The sequence below is a fragment of the Pholcus phalangioides genome, unplaced genomic scaffold, assembly GCF_987345545.1.
Source record: "Pholcus phalangioides strain wild (caught in Gottingen) unplaced genomic scaffold, Ppha-v1.0 ptg000005l_1, whole genome shotgun sequence".
NCBI lineage: Eukaryota > Metazoa > Arthropoda > Arachnida > Araneae > Pholcidae > Pholcus > Pholcus phalangioides.
This window is the reverse complement of record NW_028301598.1, coordinates 11372857-11392560: the sequence shown is the minus strand read 5'-3', so window position 1 is coordinate 11392560 and position 19704 is coordinate 11372857. Positions and strand designations below refer to the sequence as shown.

The window sequence follows — 19704 nt, the reverse complement described above, 5'->3', positions numbered from 1 at the left end:
TGAATGATACACAGCAAGACAATTTTGACAGGATAGAAAAAATCATAGGTGATTTCAAAGTGGAAGTAAAGGAAACCATCCAACAAGTCACAGAAAAAATCATACATAAACAAGAAGCAATGGAAAATGAAATGACGGAGGTTATAAAGTCTATAGAATACAACTCAAAATGCATGGAAGATTTTTCAAAGCAGGTAGAAAACTTGAAAGAAATGGTTCAACAAATAAGTAGAGAAAATCAAGAACTCAAGATGGAAAATAAAAACATGAAAGCAGAAATAGGAAATTTGAAATATATGAATCAGTTAGAAACCAAAATGAGACGAAATAACATTGAGATAAATGGAATACCAGAAAGCCCAAATGAGAATATACAAGAAATAATTCAAGCAGTAAAAACACAACTACAAATACCTGAAAAAACTAAAATTGAATGTGCTCACAGAGTCCCAACAAGAAATGACAATATACCCAAACCAATCATAGTAAGATTCAATAGTGAAACATCAAAAAACATCTGGATTCAAAAGGCTAAGCGACAAAATACCCTTACAGCAGATAAAATAAACCCGATATTTCAAGATCTCCGAATATATGTGAACGAACATCTAACCATTGAAAACAAGAAGTTATTTCACCTGGTTAGACAAACGAAAAATAAACTGGATTTCAAGTTTGCGTGGGCGAAAGAAGGAAAAATATTTCTCCGGAGGGATGAAACTTCAAGAGTAATCAGAATAACAAACCAAGAACATTTGCAAAAGTTAGAATCAAGCCACAGTACAAATGATCACAGAGAACTTTCTCGAGATGCAGGACCAACGACCTCTGGAGGACATTAGTGAAGCAAAAAAATTTATGAACTACCCCAGTGAACCAAACTCAACACTGACGTTTCTTACATTGAATATCCAAAGTATAAGAGCAAATTTTGACAGTCTGGTGGTATTTCTTAGAACTTTAAATGAATTAATAGATATCATATGCCTAAGTGAAATATGGATTGAAAATGAAGAATTATTTAATTACTATATTGATAATCTTGAGGGAATAATAGATTACTATTGCTATATAAACAGTAGAACATACAATAGAGCCGGGGGAGTAATAATGTATATGAATAAAAATATCAAATCAATACAAAAGAAAAATGTTAAATTTTTAACTGCTGAAGAATTATGTATATACCTCCCTGATTATGACATTGATTTATTACTCTTATACCGTTCGCATTCTTTCTCCATCTCACAATTTAATGATGAATTAGAACAAAATTTACAGAAATTGAAGCAAAATACTTTAATAGTGGGTGATATTAATATAAATTTACATGGAGATGATAACAAAACTTCTCAATATCTTAACATAATGGCAATAAATGGACTGGTCCCCCTTCACAAAAATATAACAAGAGAAACAAATAATAATAAAACATGTTTAGACCACGTATTCTATAGATCAAAAATAAATTCAATAGAAAAATTCACAGTGTATAAAACTCAGATAACAGATCACTATCCAGTATTAGGATACATAAACTTTTTACAAAAGAAAATAGAAGAAAATGAAAAAAACAAACATAATAAATTATGATAAATTTGAAAAATTCATTGAAAATATAAATTTCGTTAGTGTCATAGAAGAAAGATGCATACAAAATAAATACAAACGATTCGTGGATATCATACAATCAAACTCTAATTTATGGACGAAACAAGTCAAGATGAAACCCAAAAAAAAGTAAAAAAAACTGGATCACAAAAGAAATAATAAATAAAATAAATTATAAGGAAAAATTATACAAAAAATACAAAAAGTACCCAAATATTATGTCATACGAGCAAGACTACAAAGAATACAATAAGGAACTGAAAAAGTATATTAGAAAAATAAAACAGGAATATATCAGAGATACTTTTACGAAATGCGAGAATAACAAAAAAATGCAATGGAAATGTATAAATCAGAATATACTTAATAAAAGTGCAAAGCAAAATATACTCCCTATCTGTGATAACCATAACGTTTTAGCGAAGAAATTTAACGAAGACTTTGTTACAAGAAACTTGGAAGAAATAGAATTAAACACAGTCTGTAATTGTGAAGATGACCAAACAATGACTAATTCTAACAATTCTATGTACTTCTTTGAAATTAACGATTATGATATTGATAAGGTTATGTCAGAATTGAAGACTAATAAAGCAAGTGGAATTGACCAAATAACCCCTAAGATGATGAAAATAATTGCCCATTATCACGTGGATGTAATAAAAAACCTAATTAACTCATCTATAACGGAAGGAGTCTTTTATAGTGATTTAAAGTATGGCATAGTACACCGCATTTATAAATCAGGAGAGACAAATAACTTACTAAACTATAGACCCATATCAATTCTTCCAATATTTTCAAAAGTAATAGAAAAGTGCATAAAAAAACTGCTCGTAGATTTTCTTAATTATCAGCATTATTTAGCTCCTAACCAATATGGGTTTCAGAAAAGTAAGAATACAGAAATGGCTATCTTACAGCTGTGCAATTATTTAAATACCGGGTTCAACTGCAATAAATTTTCTATAACGATATTTCTGGATTTAAAAAGAGCCTTTGACTACGTAGATTTAGAGATACTCACAGGAAAATTGTCAACAGCTGGTATACGTGGAAACATATTGAGCTGGTTTAAATCATACTATTCTAATAGGAAACAATCAGTTAAAATAGGTGAAGAAATGAGTACATTCATAGGAGTAAAAAAAGGTGTCCCCAGGGATCTGTGCTTGGCCCGATATTGTTTCTCATTTACATAAATGATATATTCAAACTCAACATAAATGGTAAATTAATCTCATTCGCAGACGATACAGTACTGTATGTTGAAGACACTGAAATTACAAATTTAATAAAAAAAGTTGAAGAGGACCTATTTAAAATCAGTAACTGGCTCAAGAAAAATAAACTAAAACTAAACATACAGAAAACTAAATACATATGCTTAAAAACAAGAAACATAAATAGTTTGGCAAATTTAAGTATAAAAATTCATGATCATTGTCCGTGTCAACATATATTACAATGTAACTGTCAAGAAATTGAAAGAGTACATGAATACAACTACCTAGGAATAATAATACAAGATGATTTAAAATGGAAATCACAGTGTGAAAAAATAATAAAAAAATTAAGAATATATGCAGCAATTCTTTATACACTAAGAGACACAATAGACAATAACTTTCTAAAAGATTTATTTTATGCTTGGATATATTCAACAGTAACATATGGAATCACTGCTTGGGGAGGTGCATATCAAATAGATATACAAAAACTAGATAATATATATAACAAGATAAGATCCCAAATAACAAGCACCACAATAAACACCAACAAAACAGAATGCCATAAGCTAACTATAAGACAAAACTATGTTTATAGACTAATAAAATTTTCATTCTTAAACAATAATTGGTTAGAAATAAAACAAAATAGAACATCATCAAGATTAAATAACATATATAAAGTGCCAAAAACAAATAAAACGTTATTTCAAAAGAGTTATAGATACACCGCTCCAAAAATAATGAATCTATACCATACAATCAATCATACAAATAATTACATAAGATCTAATAACAATATATTCACGTTTTCTATGAATACCAGTCTAGAATCTATATTACAACAATAATACAACCACATGATACAATCCATCTGTATGTAAAATTTCTTTGTAACATAAATACAAAAAAAACAAAAAAACTATAAATTGAACAATTATAAACGGACCTAAACCATAATAGGCTGTTGCTAAGAAAAATAATCTATGGAGAAACCCTGTAGACCTACTGGAAGGACAGGCACGTCCCTTGAGGTCAAAAGTGTATGTTTAATGTGTTTCTGTATATGCTTGTATATAATTAAAAAAAAAAAAAAAATTATCATCCGATCCTTCAAAAAGTGTTGCATCAGCAATGTGATGGACGGAACTGAAGATGACATCCTCTTTGAAAGTGACAATGGAGATGACAGCCCAGATGAGGATAAAAATGAAGATGCCGCATCCCCATGATGATCTGATGGATAACGATGAGCTTGGAGACTCAGAAGAAACGGATTAAAAAGTTTGAATAATTTTCTATTAGAAATTTCCGTAAGATATTCAGATCCCAATATCAGATTCATTTTGCATGAAAATATAAGAATTTTTTTCTCTAAAATGCACGGATATTTTGGAGTCAGCTTATACATGGGTTTTCAATTTATCACAGTTTTGGTGGTCCTGAAGTGGGGTGGTCGGAGTATATACGGTAGGTAAAAAAGTTTAAAAACCTCCAAAATTCAAAAATTTTAAAAAGAGAACTGCAATTATATTAAGCATAGACAGTACAAGCATTAGATTAAAAGAAAAAAACACACATACCTGCAACAGCATTTATACAGTTCAGAAACGTTTCCATGTTTTTTTCACACTGGGCTTCATCCAAATAAAAATATGTTCGGGCAACTATATGTGGTTTCCTGCGATCTGCAAATTCTTCATATGCTTGGTATTGCTTCATTGCTCCTAAAGATTAACACAAACATACATCACAGTCATAAAAAGCAGCAAAACTTCTTATAAAAATATTATTTATAATGATAATTCTCTTGAAAATTGTTCTATGAAGACTTCGTTACACATATATAAGATTGAAGGGGCATAACAAGAGATGTAAAATTCTTGAGAATAATCTTTCTGAGAATATTCTCTGGTAGGACTACTATTATGAATAACTTGAGAATATTCTTATAAGTTCTTGATCAGAATATTCTCCTGTTATTTATAATATATATATAGTTACATTTAATATCCTTGAGAATATTCTCTGGAAGGACTACTTTCATAAATTACTGAGGAATATTCTTATAGAAAATAATAAGAATTATTCTGAAGTTATTAATAATAGTCTTTCCAGAGAATATTCTTCAGTTACCAAAATCTTTCTGGAGAGTATTATCAAGAATATATGTAATAACATTTATTATAATAAATAATCTCGATAAATAACTTGAGAATAATTATTATTTTCGATAAGAATATTGTCTAGTAATTTACAATAGTACTCCTTTGAGATAATATTCTCAGTTTCCGTCTCTCTTCTTGTCAAGATGATGGGAATATTGAAGTTTGTAGACCACAATATTAACGTTTGAAAGCAAGAAAATTAAACCAACAGGGCTGAATTGCACAACTTTTAAAGAAATGTGAGTGATACAAAATTTAAGTGTATGTGCATTGAAGAGAACAGTTCCGTATCTTCTTAGAATGAAGGTGATTGTTTAAGAATAGCTTCCTTTATCAATCAACTTTGGTTTAATTTCTTTTGTTGTGAACTTATTTCTGAAAATTTATCTAATTTTAAAATAATTTTTTAAGGTTTTAATCTGAAGGTTTGTAAAATCTTTTTATAACCACTTTTAAAACCTCTCATCATGACCTGGAGAATATTCTCACCTCACATCTCTAGGCATAACTGCTAATTGAGGCTATAAGTGATAAGTAATTAAAAAATTACAAAACTGAATGAAAACAGAAACATTATACGTGAATTTAAAACTGCTCACAAATTTGACTCAGCTAGAAAATTCAAGAATATGGTTCATTTTCTGCACAGGTGTGGGAGAAAAATGACTGTGATGTACAGCAAAAGTTAAAGTGAAAAGTTTGGTTTATAATGAATGAAAGGTACAACGTGATACTGAAAATTTATGAACATCAACTTGTTATTTACATTTGTGTCTTTGAACCATTTGAAGGTCACTCTCTCCAATTAGTCTTAAGAATCTACAAATTATAGGAGGTAAAGTCAATAAGGAAACACTTTTGAAAGAAACACTATGATACTACTATATAAATATTTACTTTGTAATATGCACTTTCTAAATATTTTTTAAGCTTGTTTCTAGTCAGTTTTTTCATCTGTCTTCCCAAAAAAGAAGGCATGAGCCATATAAGCACCACAAACATTTAAAATTGTAATTTCAAAAATGTAGGGAATAATTCTGAGAACTATGATGATATTACAATATCAATAGGTTGATAAATTTATTTATTTATTCAATATTGTTTGGCCGAGGCCTATACATGAGGATGAAGAAGTTATGTATGATGAAAACAACGATTGATTATACAAGAAAATTCGGAAATCATGGTACAATCTACAATATTTAGTGGTAGGTTGTTGCACTCGATAATAGTTCTTGGGAAGAATCAAAATTTGCGACAATCTGAAGTGAAGATGGTCTGTAATTTTTGGGAATAGTTGAGTCTAACAGAGCAATGTGAGGGTTTAATTAGAATGTTGGAAGTGTCGATATTAAAAAACCCATGGAGGATTTTATAAAGAAAAGTTAAACCAGAGATAAGTCTAAGAGAGGAAAGCAGTTGGATATTGAGTTGGCGTTTGAGCTCCAATATGGAGACAGACGAAGACCAACAGTTAAAAATGAAGCTAGTGGCCTTATTTTTGATAGATTCTAATTTGTCTATAATGGTTTGGGTATGGGGGTCCCAGACTTCACAGGCATAAGAGAGAGCAGGGAGGATATATGTCTGGTAGAACAGGTGACGAACATGACGGGTAGAGTTTTTCAGGTCACAACGAAGGAAGAGAGTTTTTCAGGGACGAGTTTTTGGAGACATTTATTAAAAATATAATCAACGTGAAGATTCCAGCAGAGATTGGAAGTGATTATAATGCCCAGGTATTTATAATGGGAAACTTCAGAGATCAAAGAATTGTTTGTCAAGTAAGGGGAATTATTTTACAGGTAACTTTCATAAAAACTGTTTTGAGGAGCAATTCATATTATGATCACCATTCAGAAATAATGTTAAGGCTGTGTTGGAGAGATTCTTGGTCAGATATATTGGACACTGTTTTGTAAATGGCACAATCATCTGTGAAGAGTCTGATACGGCAGTTTATGGAGTCGGATAGATCATTTATAAAAATTATAAATAGTAATGGTGAGAGGAAAGAACCCTGGGATGTGCCAGACTTGACATGAAGAAATGGGGAGTTTTGGCCCTTCAATGAGACAAACTGACTGGGATTAATGAAGAAGGCCTCCACCCATTTAAGCAGTTGAACATTTAGACCAAGATTTGAAAGTTTTAGTAGAAGTTTACCATGGAGCACCCTGCAAATGCTTTAAAAAAATCAAGGAAAATTATATCGGATTGAAGGTTTTTGTCAATGGTGTTTGTTAAATCATGTATGAAAAGTTTTAACTGGGTAGATGCAGATAACGATGATCTAAATCTATGTTGGTTAAAAAAGTTAATCGAGTCAAGATGGGTACATATTTCCTTGGCAACTAAGTGTTCAAAGAGCTTGCAGCAAGAGGAGGTGATTGCAATAGGTCTAAAATCAAGAGGATGGGACAGTGAACCTGTTTTATAGATGGGAATTATCTTATTAATTTCCGAGTCAGAGGGTAGATTAGATGTTCAGTGAGATGTTGAAAATAATGAGGAAATAGTTAGAAATTTCATCTGCGCAGAATTTGAGGATATGATTTGGGATCCCATCGGAGCCAGTAGAGTGGGGTTTTAGTTTTTTAGAAGATTCAGGAGACCAGCTTTAGAAAAAGAGACGGGACTGGAGTTGAGAAGTGAATCAGAAAAGAGGTAATGGGGATGGAAGGAAAAAACAGAAGGGAAGGCCTGATTAAATTCAGAGGCAATATCAAGGGGAGAAGTTAGGTCCGAGTTGGAAGTTTTGAGTAAGGAGGTGCTGGCTGATTTGGGGCACAGGACATTCCAGAATTTTAAGGGATTTGCTTTAAGATAGGTAGGCAACGAGTTGGACAGGTAATTGAATTTATGATGAAAAATGAGGTCTTTGAGGTTACGAGTGGAGGCCAAGATTTTGTTTCTGAGTAGGAGAGTCATTGAATTTGAGTTTAGAGACATCACGCCGAATTCTTCTTTTCCGATGGATAATGTTGCGGTTGATAAAACAGTTTAAGAGACATTTAGATGAGGAGCATTCGGTAGGAACAGTGGCTTTGCATTTTGCAATAACAGCTTTGAATTTACTCCAGAGACGTTGAATATCGTTGGAAGAGGAGATGAAGTCAGGAAAGTGAGTACGAAGTATATTTTGCACGAGAGGGTAGGCGGCCTTATTAAAGTTGAGTTTTTTGGTGAGTTTTCAAAAGAAGGGATAGTATGATAGAGGAAGAAATCTAAAAAGGGAACTTTGTGGTCGAAACAGTCATCAAAAACAGAAAAATTAGAAACCAGGGTTTTATTGGAAACTGTTATTAGGTCTAAAGTATAGATTGAATGATTGGATATTCCAGTAGGTTCCACGATAGTTTGGAAGAGGTTAAATTTGAAGAGGATATCAAGAAATCTATTGTTAATACCAAGGTTTCCCGAGAGGGACTGCATATTAAGCCAGTCTATGCCAGGTATAATTAAAAAGTGTGAATTATGAAATTGGTCCAGAATTGTTTCAAGTTCGATGAAGTAGAAAGGATCTGAGGCAGGGGGTATGTAAAGGGAAAAAAATTGCAATGGGAGTGCAGCAGGGACGATGCCATTCGGCACAGACAATTTCAAATATTCCAAGATGAAAAAAAAATCTAATATTCAGTCAACTTGGCTGATGCATATAATTTCAGTTTTAAAGTAATTAAAATAATACAAATACACACAAAGGCCACAACAGGCAAACTGCCCAACCAGATGGCTGAAAAAAAAAATTCCTATAAAAATATGGATGCCAAACATAACCAAAGAAAGTTACCAAATATGGTAACAAAAATCATTTTGTACTGATGTCACATCACCTCAGTGGCATGTAAAAAAAAACTCAATAAAAACAAAGTCAAAAACAAAAGTCATTTGATTTTAATTTTTGGCTTGGCAAAATAAAAGTGTAAATTTGTTTCAAAAAAAAAAAAATTCAAAGGAAACTCACCTACTTTACCATCTTCAGATGCTGAAGATATACAACCGCTGAAAAATATTAAAAAATATGTATTACTATTCTCCACTCATTGATATCATTAAAGAATCTTCAAACAAATCATAGTAATATACAGGGTGGCCTAAAACTACTGCCAAAACTAGAGGAAAGGTCAAGACAAATAGTTTTTACAATGGAATCCAGGGTCGCAACCTGCTTATTCAGGGAATAAGTATGCACATTACCCCACTTCAGAAGTCATCAAAATATGACAACTCTTCTCACATCATGAGGTGACAGGAAAATTTCATACACTGTGCATAAGAAAAAAATTCATCATCATCCTAAGCATATTGGACAAAATATACAGCGTAAGGTAAGGAAGGGTTAAACCTTTTCCAAGCCGAGAACCTCAAACTTTTTCATTTCACATGTGTGGGTTCCCAGATAAATTTGGAAAGGAAAGAACAGAGGAAATGGGTAAAAAATAATTTGGCTTTTCTCTTAAATACACATATAGGAAAAAATCATGACAAAAGCATCACAAACTTGATAGAAGAAAAAAAATATAAATACTTAATTTATCTTGACTGAAATAAAAAAAAAAACAATGAAAAACAAAAAATACAAATGGCAACCACAAAAACAATTAAAATTAAAACTAAGTATAATCCACCAAAAGTTTAAGCCATTTTTTCCCTATCAGAATCGTACAATAATTTTTATTACACAGTCATTCCATGGTATGTTCTCTAATTAAATCGGATATAGTGAGCTTCCCAATATATAGCCTAGGAAATTTAAATCTCTATGATAGTAGTTGACTTATGACCAGCATTCGAAATCATTAGTGGCCCGCTGGTCAGAGACCACTGATTAAACCATCAGACCACAGAGAAAAAGGTTGTGGTGGTCCGCGGGAAACTTTTGCCCCTCTTTTTCGGTGATACATCAATAGAGCAAGAATCACCTTTGGGAGAATTGCCGATACTCTGAACAATTGACTGCAGTTATAATTGTTTTTATGGCCTTTGCACCCTTTGTTGATATATCACACAAACATTCTTCTAAATAATAATATATTTATTAAAAAAATAATTTTTAATATTCAGAACAGATTTCGTTTAGCGGACCACTCATGATGCCTGCAGACCAGTAGGTTTTTGTATTCACTGGCCTGCGAGACCAGTGATTTTTATTTTTAAATTCAAATGCTGCTTATGACCATATGCAGGAATATATAGATATTTTTCATGGAGGAAGGAGGGTGCAAATACCTAAATTGCCAAAAATGGCTACTTCTTAAATTAACTGTAACCAAGTTGTACAAAGCTGTAACAAAAACTACCATTGTCGCATGGAGAATTTTTAATCATTCCCAGGAAACGTGGTGTAAACAAACATTGAGTACTCTGTACTTAACTGTTGAAAAATTGAAAAAAAAAATTACCTGACTATGGTGTCCTGAAATGAAAGAAATATCAAGCTGTAGAACTAATGGAAATAATCTATTTATGCTCTCAATTCATAACACATAGAGGTTGATACTGAAATTATAATTTTCTATAAAAGTTTTACACTAAAATACAGTCAACACTCATTATAATGACCCCACACTGGTGAAAATTTTATTTCAAGGACCATTATCATATATCCAGAGTGTTTTTATATGATGTTATCCTATATATGTTTTCCTTTTGATAAAACAACCACCCAATATAATGAGCATTTTGAAGGAACAATGGGAGGATTATAACACACCTTGACTGTGTATTACAAAGAATTGGCAGCTTCAAGACCACTATTCCTGCCTAATCAAATAGCGCCAATTTCTTTTAAAGCCTACATTTCTCTGACACATTCTTCCTCAATCCCCTTTTGGGACTAATCAACAAGTTGAATCCCTCTGCAGTAAATATAATGTGCATAGAACCTCTGTGCCAATAAAGCAGAATTTATCGAAAACTAACATGCATCACAGAACAACAAGTGCTGCTGCAAAACAATCTCAAGATCTTGAGAAAAAATAGAAAAGAAACATTTGTGTAGAAAACATTTTTATAAGAATTTTCATCGCCGAAACATTTTCAGTCAGCTGCAGGGTCATTGCAGAACAATGCAAAAAATTCTGCTTTAGGGGCTCCATATATAACAAAAGAAAATTTTGGTCCCCTCCAAAAATTGCTCACTTGTTGTATCAGACAGGGATGTACGCAAAATCGATTACACAGGGCAACACATAATTTGGTGCCAGGATTTTTTCAACTGATTTTATGTGAATTTCATGTGCTGAAAACGAATATGACAGTTTTTGTACATCAGCTCTTGTTTGTGAGATATGACAGTATCGTTATTCATATTAACACATAAAATTAGGCTTACAGTATAAGAGTTAAATTAATGAAAAAATTTCCTTAAAAAATATTGTAAAAAATTTCAATTAATTGAAAAAAGCACAGCAACACTCCTGCAAATCTACAATAGCTTAATTTAAAATTAGAAATGAGAAGAATTTTAATAAAAACCGAAGAAAATGTTATACTCCGCAAGTTACTTTTGCTTTAAATTCTTGAGTAAACTTTGTTTACAGTCTCTTAGCAGATTCCAACAATAATCTGCCATCATGAGAATCCATCTGGTATTGGTCCTCCATTGTCTTTACGTCCTGGTAAAATTTTTCACCTAGTTTTTTCACTAGTATTGTCAAGAATCTCGGGAAAAGGCTGTGCAAGTAATGAACGAATGACATCCCTACGTTTTGCTCCATGAAATGCAGATTGTTTGTGAGCTTTTTGGTCTAAGGACCACCAAAAATCCCAGCTTCAAGTTTTTCTGTACTTATTAAAGGCATTTTTGTCACATGTATGCAAAAGAAAAGCTATCCTGATCAAGAGCTTTCATGAACTGTTTCATTAATCCTAGCTTTATATGAAGCGGAGACAAGATGATTCTGTCTCGTCCAAAAATGGGTTAACCAATGAAATTTATTTCTCTAACAGCCATGCTCTCTCATAAGCCACTCTTTTCTTATCCAGTGGCATGGTTTGGCTTTGCTATCCCATAAGCACAAGAAGCAAGGGTATTTTGTGTAGCCTCCTTGCTGACCAAGGAGGCTTACTTTACAACAAGTGTCTGGAGCTGCGGAGATTTCCCAAGGTCTTCAAGAGGGGAAAGGTTATTCTGATCCTAAAGCAAGGAAAGCCAGTGGACGACATAAAGTCGTATCGTCCAATCACCCTGCTCCCACACGCCGGAAAAATTCTGGAAAGAATCCTAGTCCAGAGGGTGATGTACCATTTGGAGAGACACCAATACTTGCACCAGAACCAATATGGTTTTAGAATGGGAAGATCGGCGGACGAGGCGCTCTGTGACGTTGTCGACAACATCAAGGAAGCCAGGACACAAGGAAAGCACGTGGCGCTGGTGTCCATCGACATCAAGGGTGCATTCGATGCACTTCGGTACACCAACCTGAGAAAGATCCTTGCCCAGATTCCCACACCACAAGATCTAACACAGACTTTGATGCATCTCCTGAAAGACGGGAAAGTGGGCATGGAGCTGGGAGGTGAGCTCGTGGAACATGACCAAACGAGAGGTAGTCCGCAGGGCTCGTGCTCCCTTATGTGGAACGGTCTACTTAAACAGTCCTGGGAAGAGGGAATACGAGTCCAGGCCTTTGCGGACGACATACTCATAGTCATGGCCACAGAGAAATGGAAAGAGATGGAAGGAAAGGCTACCAGGACTCTGGATCAGATGGCCAATTGGCTACACAACAACGATCTGGAGCCGGCAATCGAAAAGAGTTCTTACCTGTGGTACAGTTCAAGAATCAAGAGACCCAAGATAAGGATGAAGGGAACCAGGATCCCATGGAAGACGACGATGAAATATCTTGGGGTCACTCTGGACAAAGAGTCCAGAGTGACCCCACCTGGACTGGATATCACACGTAAAAACCCAGGGAGCCAAGGCGAACGCTAACATTCAAACATTGGCGAGCATGGCAGGCCCAAGATGGGGACTAACGCAGAAGCTCAGAAGGATATTGTACGACCAGGTGGCTATCAAGATAATAACATACAGAGCTGCTGTGTGGTACCAGGACCCATCAGAGAAGCTCAAGAGGCAGCTGGACAGCCTGCAGGGAGGTTTCCTGCACCTTCTCACAAGAGCCTACCACAAGACGTCAAAAGCAGCCATGCAGGCCATCGCAGGAGTTCCCCCACTGAGTCTTCAGACGGAGTATGTGGCCAAAGCAGCCATGGTGACAAGACTCAAGAGGAACATCAGTCTGGGGGAGGCCCAATACCAGTGGAGTGAGCTAGAGCAGAGAAGGATAGGCTGGGATGTGCACCCCGCCACCGACATCCAGGAGAGCCAGATCATCACCCTGGAAGAAACGGGCCCTATCTCATACGAAGGAACCACCATATTCACAGACGGTTCTAAAACCCAGGATGGAACGGGTGCTGCCTTCGTGAGATACGAGGATGACGTAGTAACCCAGAAGTGGAAGCAGAGGATATTGACAGGGTGCACGATTTTCCAGGCGGAGCTCTTCGCTCTAAGAGAAGTGGTAAGCAGCTTGGAAAACACAACGACCCAGTCCAAAGTATACACAGACAGCCGATCCAGCCTGGAAGCCATAAGAGACCCCCCTCACGAGGACGCCAGGACCGTCCGCAGGGCTCTGTTAAAAAATCCAAACATCCAATTGAACTGGGTTCGTGGCCATGTCGGAGAAAAAGGGAACGAGGAGGCAGACCGATTGGCCAAGGCAGCAACCTTGAACCGTACCATCCTCCTGGAAAAGAAGATTCCAGCAGCGACTGCAAAAAGGATAATAAAGATTCACATCCTTGGAGAGTGGCAGAAATTCTGGGACTACCCCGCCACACATGGGAAGTTAATCCATAGGGTCCTGCTCAAAATACAGTGGAGAGAGAGATCTTGGAGCAGAGAGAAGACGATATTTTTCTCGGGCCATGGGCCATTCCCCACCCACTTCCTCCGCTTCGGGATCTCAAACAATGACAAGTGCCTGTGTGGAGGAGTCGGAAGCCCATTGCATTACGTAACAGAGTGCGAAAAGACCTCAGAGTTCCACCTGGTTAAGCCGCTCCCTCAGTTGGAGCATGAATGGTTCAAAAGAATGGAGAAAGATGGAGAAGCCCTGGAAACCATTAAGGACCTGGTTAAATTCCTAGAGGCCAACCAGGAACATCTCCACACCAAGAGGGATGAGACCATCCAGACTCCACATGAAACGCAACAACTGAGGAGGAGCGAAAGACTGAAAGCAAGGGCAGAAGCCGAAGACAGCGTCGATAGGGTACTCTCCCAGGAAATAGAAGAATTAGAAGACGAAGAATTCTCAGAGGGAGAGCAATCAGAGAGAGAAGAAGCGGTTGAAATATGGGAAGACTCTGACTTCAAATAGGATGATCCAGTGAAAGAGTAATCAAGAAACGAAGTCCCAATGATCAGTATTTAAACTGTGAAGCACCCAACCAAAAGCTGAGGAGCTTTTGAATAATCGAACAACCCCCTCCCCTCATGCTGAAGGACCTGGCACCTGGTCGGACCAATGTGACACGAAGGGCTCACACTGGCCAACAAGCCAACGAGGGAAGACGTGATCCAGAACCTGGCCTGGACACGGCGGAGGGTTCACCCGAGCCAACAAGCCAATGAGGGAAAGCATGGTTCAGGACCTGGCGCTTGGCCACAGAGAGGAACAGGGGGCTCGGGCTCAATAAAGCTGGAAAGGACATCAGAAGAGCTCATCGGAATAAATTGTATATTGTATAATAGAAATATTTAAATCTGTATATACTTTTTTTCTTTTTTTTTTAATAATGTGTTTTTATATTCAATGTTCATGCATTTTATATTTTATATGCATAATAAAGCACCCGACATTGCCCAGCCCTCTCATCCGGGCAATGGCTAAAATTGACAATGGTCGATAGAGCCTGGGCAGTGCACGGAATGAAATGACCAAGGAGAAAGTTAACCATTTTTAAGTCCACACAAATTATCCATCAATGTTTGTGAAACCTGATCTTCCCTAAGAACAAAGCTATGATATCATATTCTTCTTTCAGTTGAATGAACAATGGGTATGGCAGAGGCTAAATCAGGATATGCCCACATGCTGCAGTATTTCGGTTTATGCCAGTAATATTCACAATACAAAAATAACAGTCAAAAACTTGGGGTTCCCTCCAAACTATTCTAACACCAAGTTTTAGACTCCTCTTCCCAAAGCGTTTGAAGAGCACAACTTTTTCAACTGGATATTTTTTCTTTCTTTTCATCAACCTTCAAAAATAAAGAACGGCTTCTGGCACAACTCACTCAGTAGTAAATTGCCCAAGGCAATAGACCACAGTTTTGCTCAGTTTGAAAGAAAACAAACAAAGTACTTTATATAAGTTGTGTTAGATGTAAACATTACATTATATATCAACAAATGGCTTCATACAATCAGCTGATAGCAGTACAGAGAAAGAAGAAAAAAAAAGCAGGAACCAATCCACATAAAAAACTCAACTTAACCACTACTCAATGAGTTGTATAGTCAAATATGGCATAATGAATCTCAAAAGGTAGAGCTCATAGAGAAAAACTGTTTTCATATTTGAAACCAGCCTATACCAAATATACTCAAAATGGATTAAAAAATTCCAGGAACCAATTATTTTTTTAGAGGATATGCCCACATGCTGTGCTATTGGGTGAGACACAAGTACAGAGAAATTTTGACTTGACTTTCAAAAAACATTTGAAAAAGCAAAAATTAAGATATCAAATAAAAGTATTTTCTTTCAATATTCCCCAATCTCATTAAATGGGCTGTAACTCGCACCTGTGGTTTTTGCTTTCAAAGGAAGTATTAGAGAATTCAATTGGCAACATGGAGAGGAGATGCCCAGCTATTATTTAACATCAGGGAAAGTTAAAATTCTTCTCATTCATTTTAGTAAAGAAACATTTGCTTCATAGCACATAGATCGCGAGTGATCTGAAAACCCTTATTTATATTCTATCCAAACCAGTACATCAGTGTTTCTTAAAGTGTGTGTGTGTCACTGCTTCCCCCAAAGCAGAATGTTTTGCACTGTTCTGCAATGAGCCCTCGACTGACTGGAAATGTTCTGCAGTTCCCATAATAGTGTTTTCTACATTTTCCTTAAAATTCTTCCAGATTGTTCTGCAATAGCACTGGTCGCAGACTTCGGCATATTCTGCTTTGGGGGCTGCTTCTAGGGGCATTGTGGCGAGCTGGGGATATTCACTTGTGTGCCTATTTATGCTTTGAAGTGATACTTGATAATTGAAAATATCAACTGAACTATTATGGGAGGCAACGGATGAACCATGAGTTGGATAAAGAAGTCGTGGGTGACAAAAGTTTGAGATCCACTGTACATAATGCACAACATGGGTAAATAAAGAGAAGGATGATCACCCCAATTCAATACAAAAAAAAAAATTATATATATATATATATATATATATATATATATATATATTGGCACATACAGGAGGGTGAAGGTATACATCTCCCCCTGACACAAAACCTAGGTGATTACCGTGCACCATTCAGGGAGCCTGTACCCGCTACTGTATGGTTTATGTTCACTCTTTCAACTCACCTCATTTCTGCCTGCTTTGCTTGTTCTTCACTGAGTTCTTCTTCAGCGCTATAGTCAAGGATGCTTTTTACCCCAAAGGACTGCATCCGCTTGATTGTAGGCTGAATGTCTGCTTCGTTTTCTCCTGCCACAAAGTGACCATAGAATGTGTGGCGCATCAGGAAACGAAACAGCCCACGTCCCAGTATCCTTCGACCTTGCTTCACTAGCTGAAGGGAGAAACAAAATTTGTGTGATATTAACTGTTAAACATAATCATAGTACAACCAAAAGTTCAGTTTTTTTTAAATTTTAATTGAAAGTTCATTATTGCTCCATATTTTTATGGGCATCTTTTCTCAGCCACCTCGTTGGGCATTTTGCCTGTTGTGGCCTTGTATTTGTAAATACAGCACTTCATTAGCACTAGAACCTAGAAAATTCGGGCGACATGAACCCCCCACCCGAAGCAACTTTCCGAGGTCGCCGAGTCCCTTAATAATTTATGAATATTCAATGCCATCCCAACCTGCATACTTCTTGTGGGCCGTATATACGGACGTCTAGCAACCCTAGACCACATCCCCGTTTTCTTCGTATCAGAGCTCCTACCGCACCTACAACGAAACATTCTTTCTGACACAAGTTTCGCGAGCTCGACCATGCACTATGCAAATGAAGCCGGGTCCAGACCTGCCGCGCTGGACCACTCAAAAATCTGTTTTTAGCCCAACGCATGGGGGTTGTTTTGACGAAAAACAGGTTTTTAGCGTTTGGCATCGAGTAGAGCGGCGGGTTTAGACGCGGCTTCACAGATTGCCTTCCACGCAGACAAAACAGATCGGTTCCGAGTCGTTCTCTCAAAATCTGTAAACGTGTGAGACTTATTTTTGCGCCTCCTGCCCTCCCCCTCAGCCCCTACATCCTGCGTCAGGGTCCCTAGACTGGAATCTTTCGCGGGACCCAAGCCAGCTTTTCCATGGGACCCCTTCTACAGTTAATTTATAGAGTGGAAAAAAAATATATAAGCATTTAGTCTTCCTTTGAGGCCTCCAGGTAGTGCCCGGGTGAGTTCATGCGTTAAGACGGCACTGCCTTCTGCCTGGGTCACCATTAGGGGAAGCATATGAGGATTCGCACCCGTGCGGCAGGTAAGCTTGAGCCACCACTATTGAGAGCGTCTCCCGTAGCTCTGAAGTTTAGTACCGTCGTCCGTGGAAACTATGGACAATTCGTAGCAGTTGGCAACCCTGATTATATCCCATGTTTTTAAAACAAATTCATCAAAAGACACAAAAAATAATAGTTTCATAGTTTCATCAAAGTATGAATAGCTCATTGAAATCCACAAACAATTTGCACAATTACACTAGAACTCAGCACATATATATACACATTCCAACCTGTGTACAATATCACACCTAAAGACCAAATGAAAATGGGTTCATAATTGAGCTTATCAATTCACACTGGTTAACTTATTATACTGATTATAGCGGCATGTGCAGGATCATCTCGGGGGGGGGGTGTCTCCATAATCTTTCTTTCCTCTGAAGGAAGTGGAGGTTTATGTTTTTTTCCTCCAAAATAACATTATAATCTTGGCTCTAACCCCTTCCTGCTTACACCTGTGATGTTTAGAAGAGTTGATCAACTTTGCCCAAGAATATTAAGACGACACCAACGAACAAGGCAAATACACGAAAATAAAAATCCTAATGCATTTCAACACCAATGGGTGCCGTCTTCAGAGGAAAATATAATCACTAGTCATAATTTAAGCCATGGTGTTGCGGTGTTGCAATCGGACACCGATCGCAACACGTGTTTTTAGAGAAGTATTCATGTGATTATTTTCATTTAAATGACGTGCGTTCAATATAAACGTAAAATATAAACTTTTGAAATGTTAACAGATTTTTGGACCACATTGTATATGAAGATTGAAATATCATCATAGGTTCTTTGAGGACAAGTGTCTGGATGTTAATCGAAATCACTATCACAGATAATACGCATATTATCAACCAAGGAATTATGCACGTTTATCATATCTACACGTGTCTCGTATCTCTTAATGATAAACAGAAAGCGCCTTATTATTCCTTGCTTATTACAGTCATTTCTTTCAAGAGGCGCGATCATTCCGTCATAACTCTTTATTCATTGCGTTGCCCTTGAACGAAAGAAAAAAAAAAAGACATCGAGATTATCTACGCAAGTGCCGTTTCACAAACAGAATTTAATCTCACTTCATAGGATATATCCGAGGCATTACCGAGAAAAGAAAAATTATTTCGACACCAGACAGGAGAAATAGCGACAGAGAATTCTTTCCACTCGACTCGTTCACTAGCTTCCGCCTTGGCATTGAACCAATGACGCTAACGACAACACGCACACATAATAATATGACATCATTTTAACACCGTCTTGATACAACGAACTTGGTACGTTTTAGCGTGTGACTTCCCCCCCCCCCCCCGCTTATTTGAATGAGCGAAAATGTCACACAGAACACGGACAATTATTTTCCGCTATTTAAGCGATATTGTTTCAGTTTAGAATAAAAATAATTTGTAAAAACAAAATAAGGGATGGCATATGGATGAATGCAAGTAGAAAATTTTTACAAAAACGTGACCAACACACCAGGGCCGTAACTGGGGGGGGGGGGGGGGGCAACTGCCCCGGGCGGAAAAAATTTGGGGGCGGCAATTTTACGTGGGAACAAAGAACACCGTTATAAAATTATCGAATTTTAAAGTTGTTGGGGCGGCAGAAATCCTAGTTACGGCCCTACAATACACAACCCCTTTCATTGCTAGAGATTTCACTGATGAATGAAATTCGCGTGAGTGGATTATACGTCGCAGCGTATTATAAACAGGAAAATGCTGTAATTCTTATCCAAACTGGTAATTACCGAGACTTTACGACCAATCAAGTTCATTCAAATGACATCTCGACGGAAGTCTAGTCTGTCTCTCTCGCACTCGTGAATTTTCAGATGGAAAAGGGAAGGCCACCGACCTACTGACACAAATAGGCCTCGTTCCGTGCTTCAAGAGCGTTCTTTATTTAGCAAGCTT

General features: G+C 36.5%; 1 protein-coding gene across 1 annotated transcript in view; it reads right to left on the bottom strand.

Moving 5' to 3' along the window:
- The window catches only part of slgA (proline dehydrogenase slgA), a 58452-nt gene that overhangs the window by 31708 nt on the left and 7040 nt on the right, over positions 1-19704 (bottom strand). Inside the window, exons 2-4 of the mRNA XM_089232323.1 lie at positions 16634-16842; positions 8976-9013; positions 4424-4567 (exon numbers count right to left, since the gene is read on the bottom strand). Coding sequence (XP_089088449.1) covers positions 4424-4567; positions 8976-9013; positions 16634-16842 — 391 coding nt within the window. The remainder of the gene's footprint in view (positions 1-4423; positions 4568-8975; positions 9014-16633; positions 16843-19704) is intronic.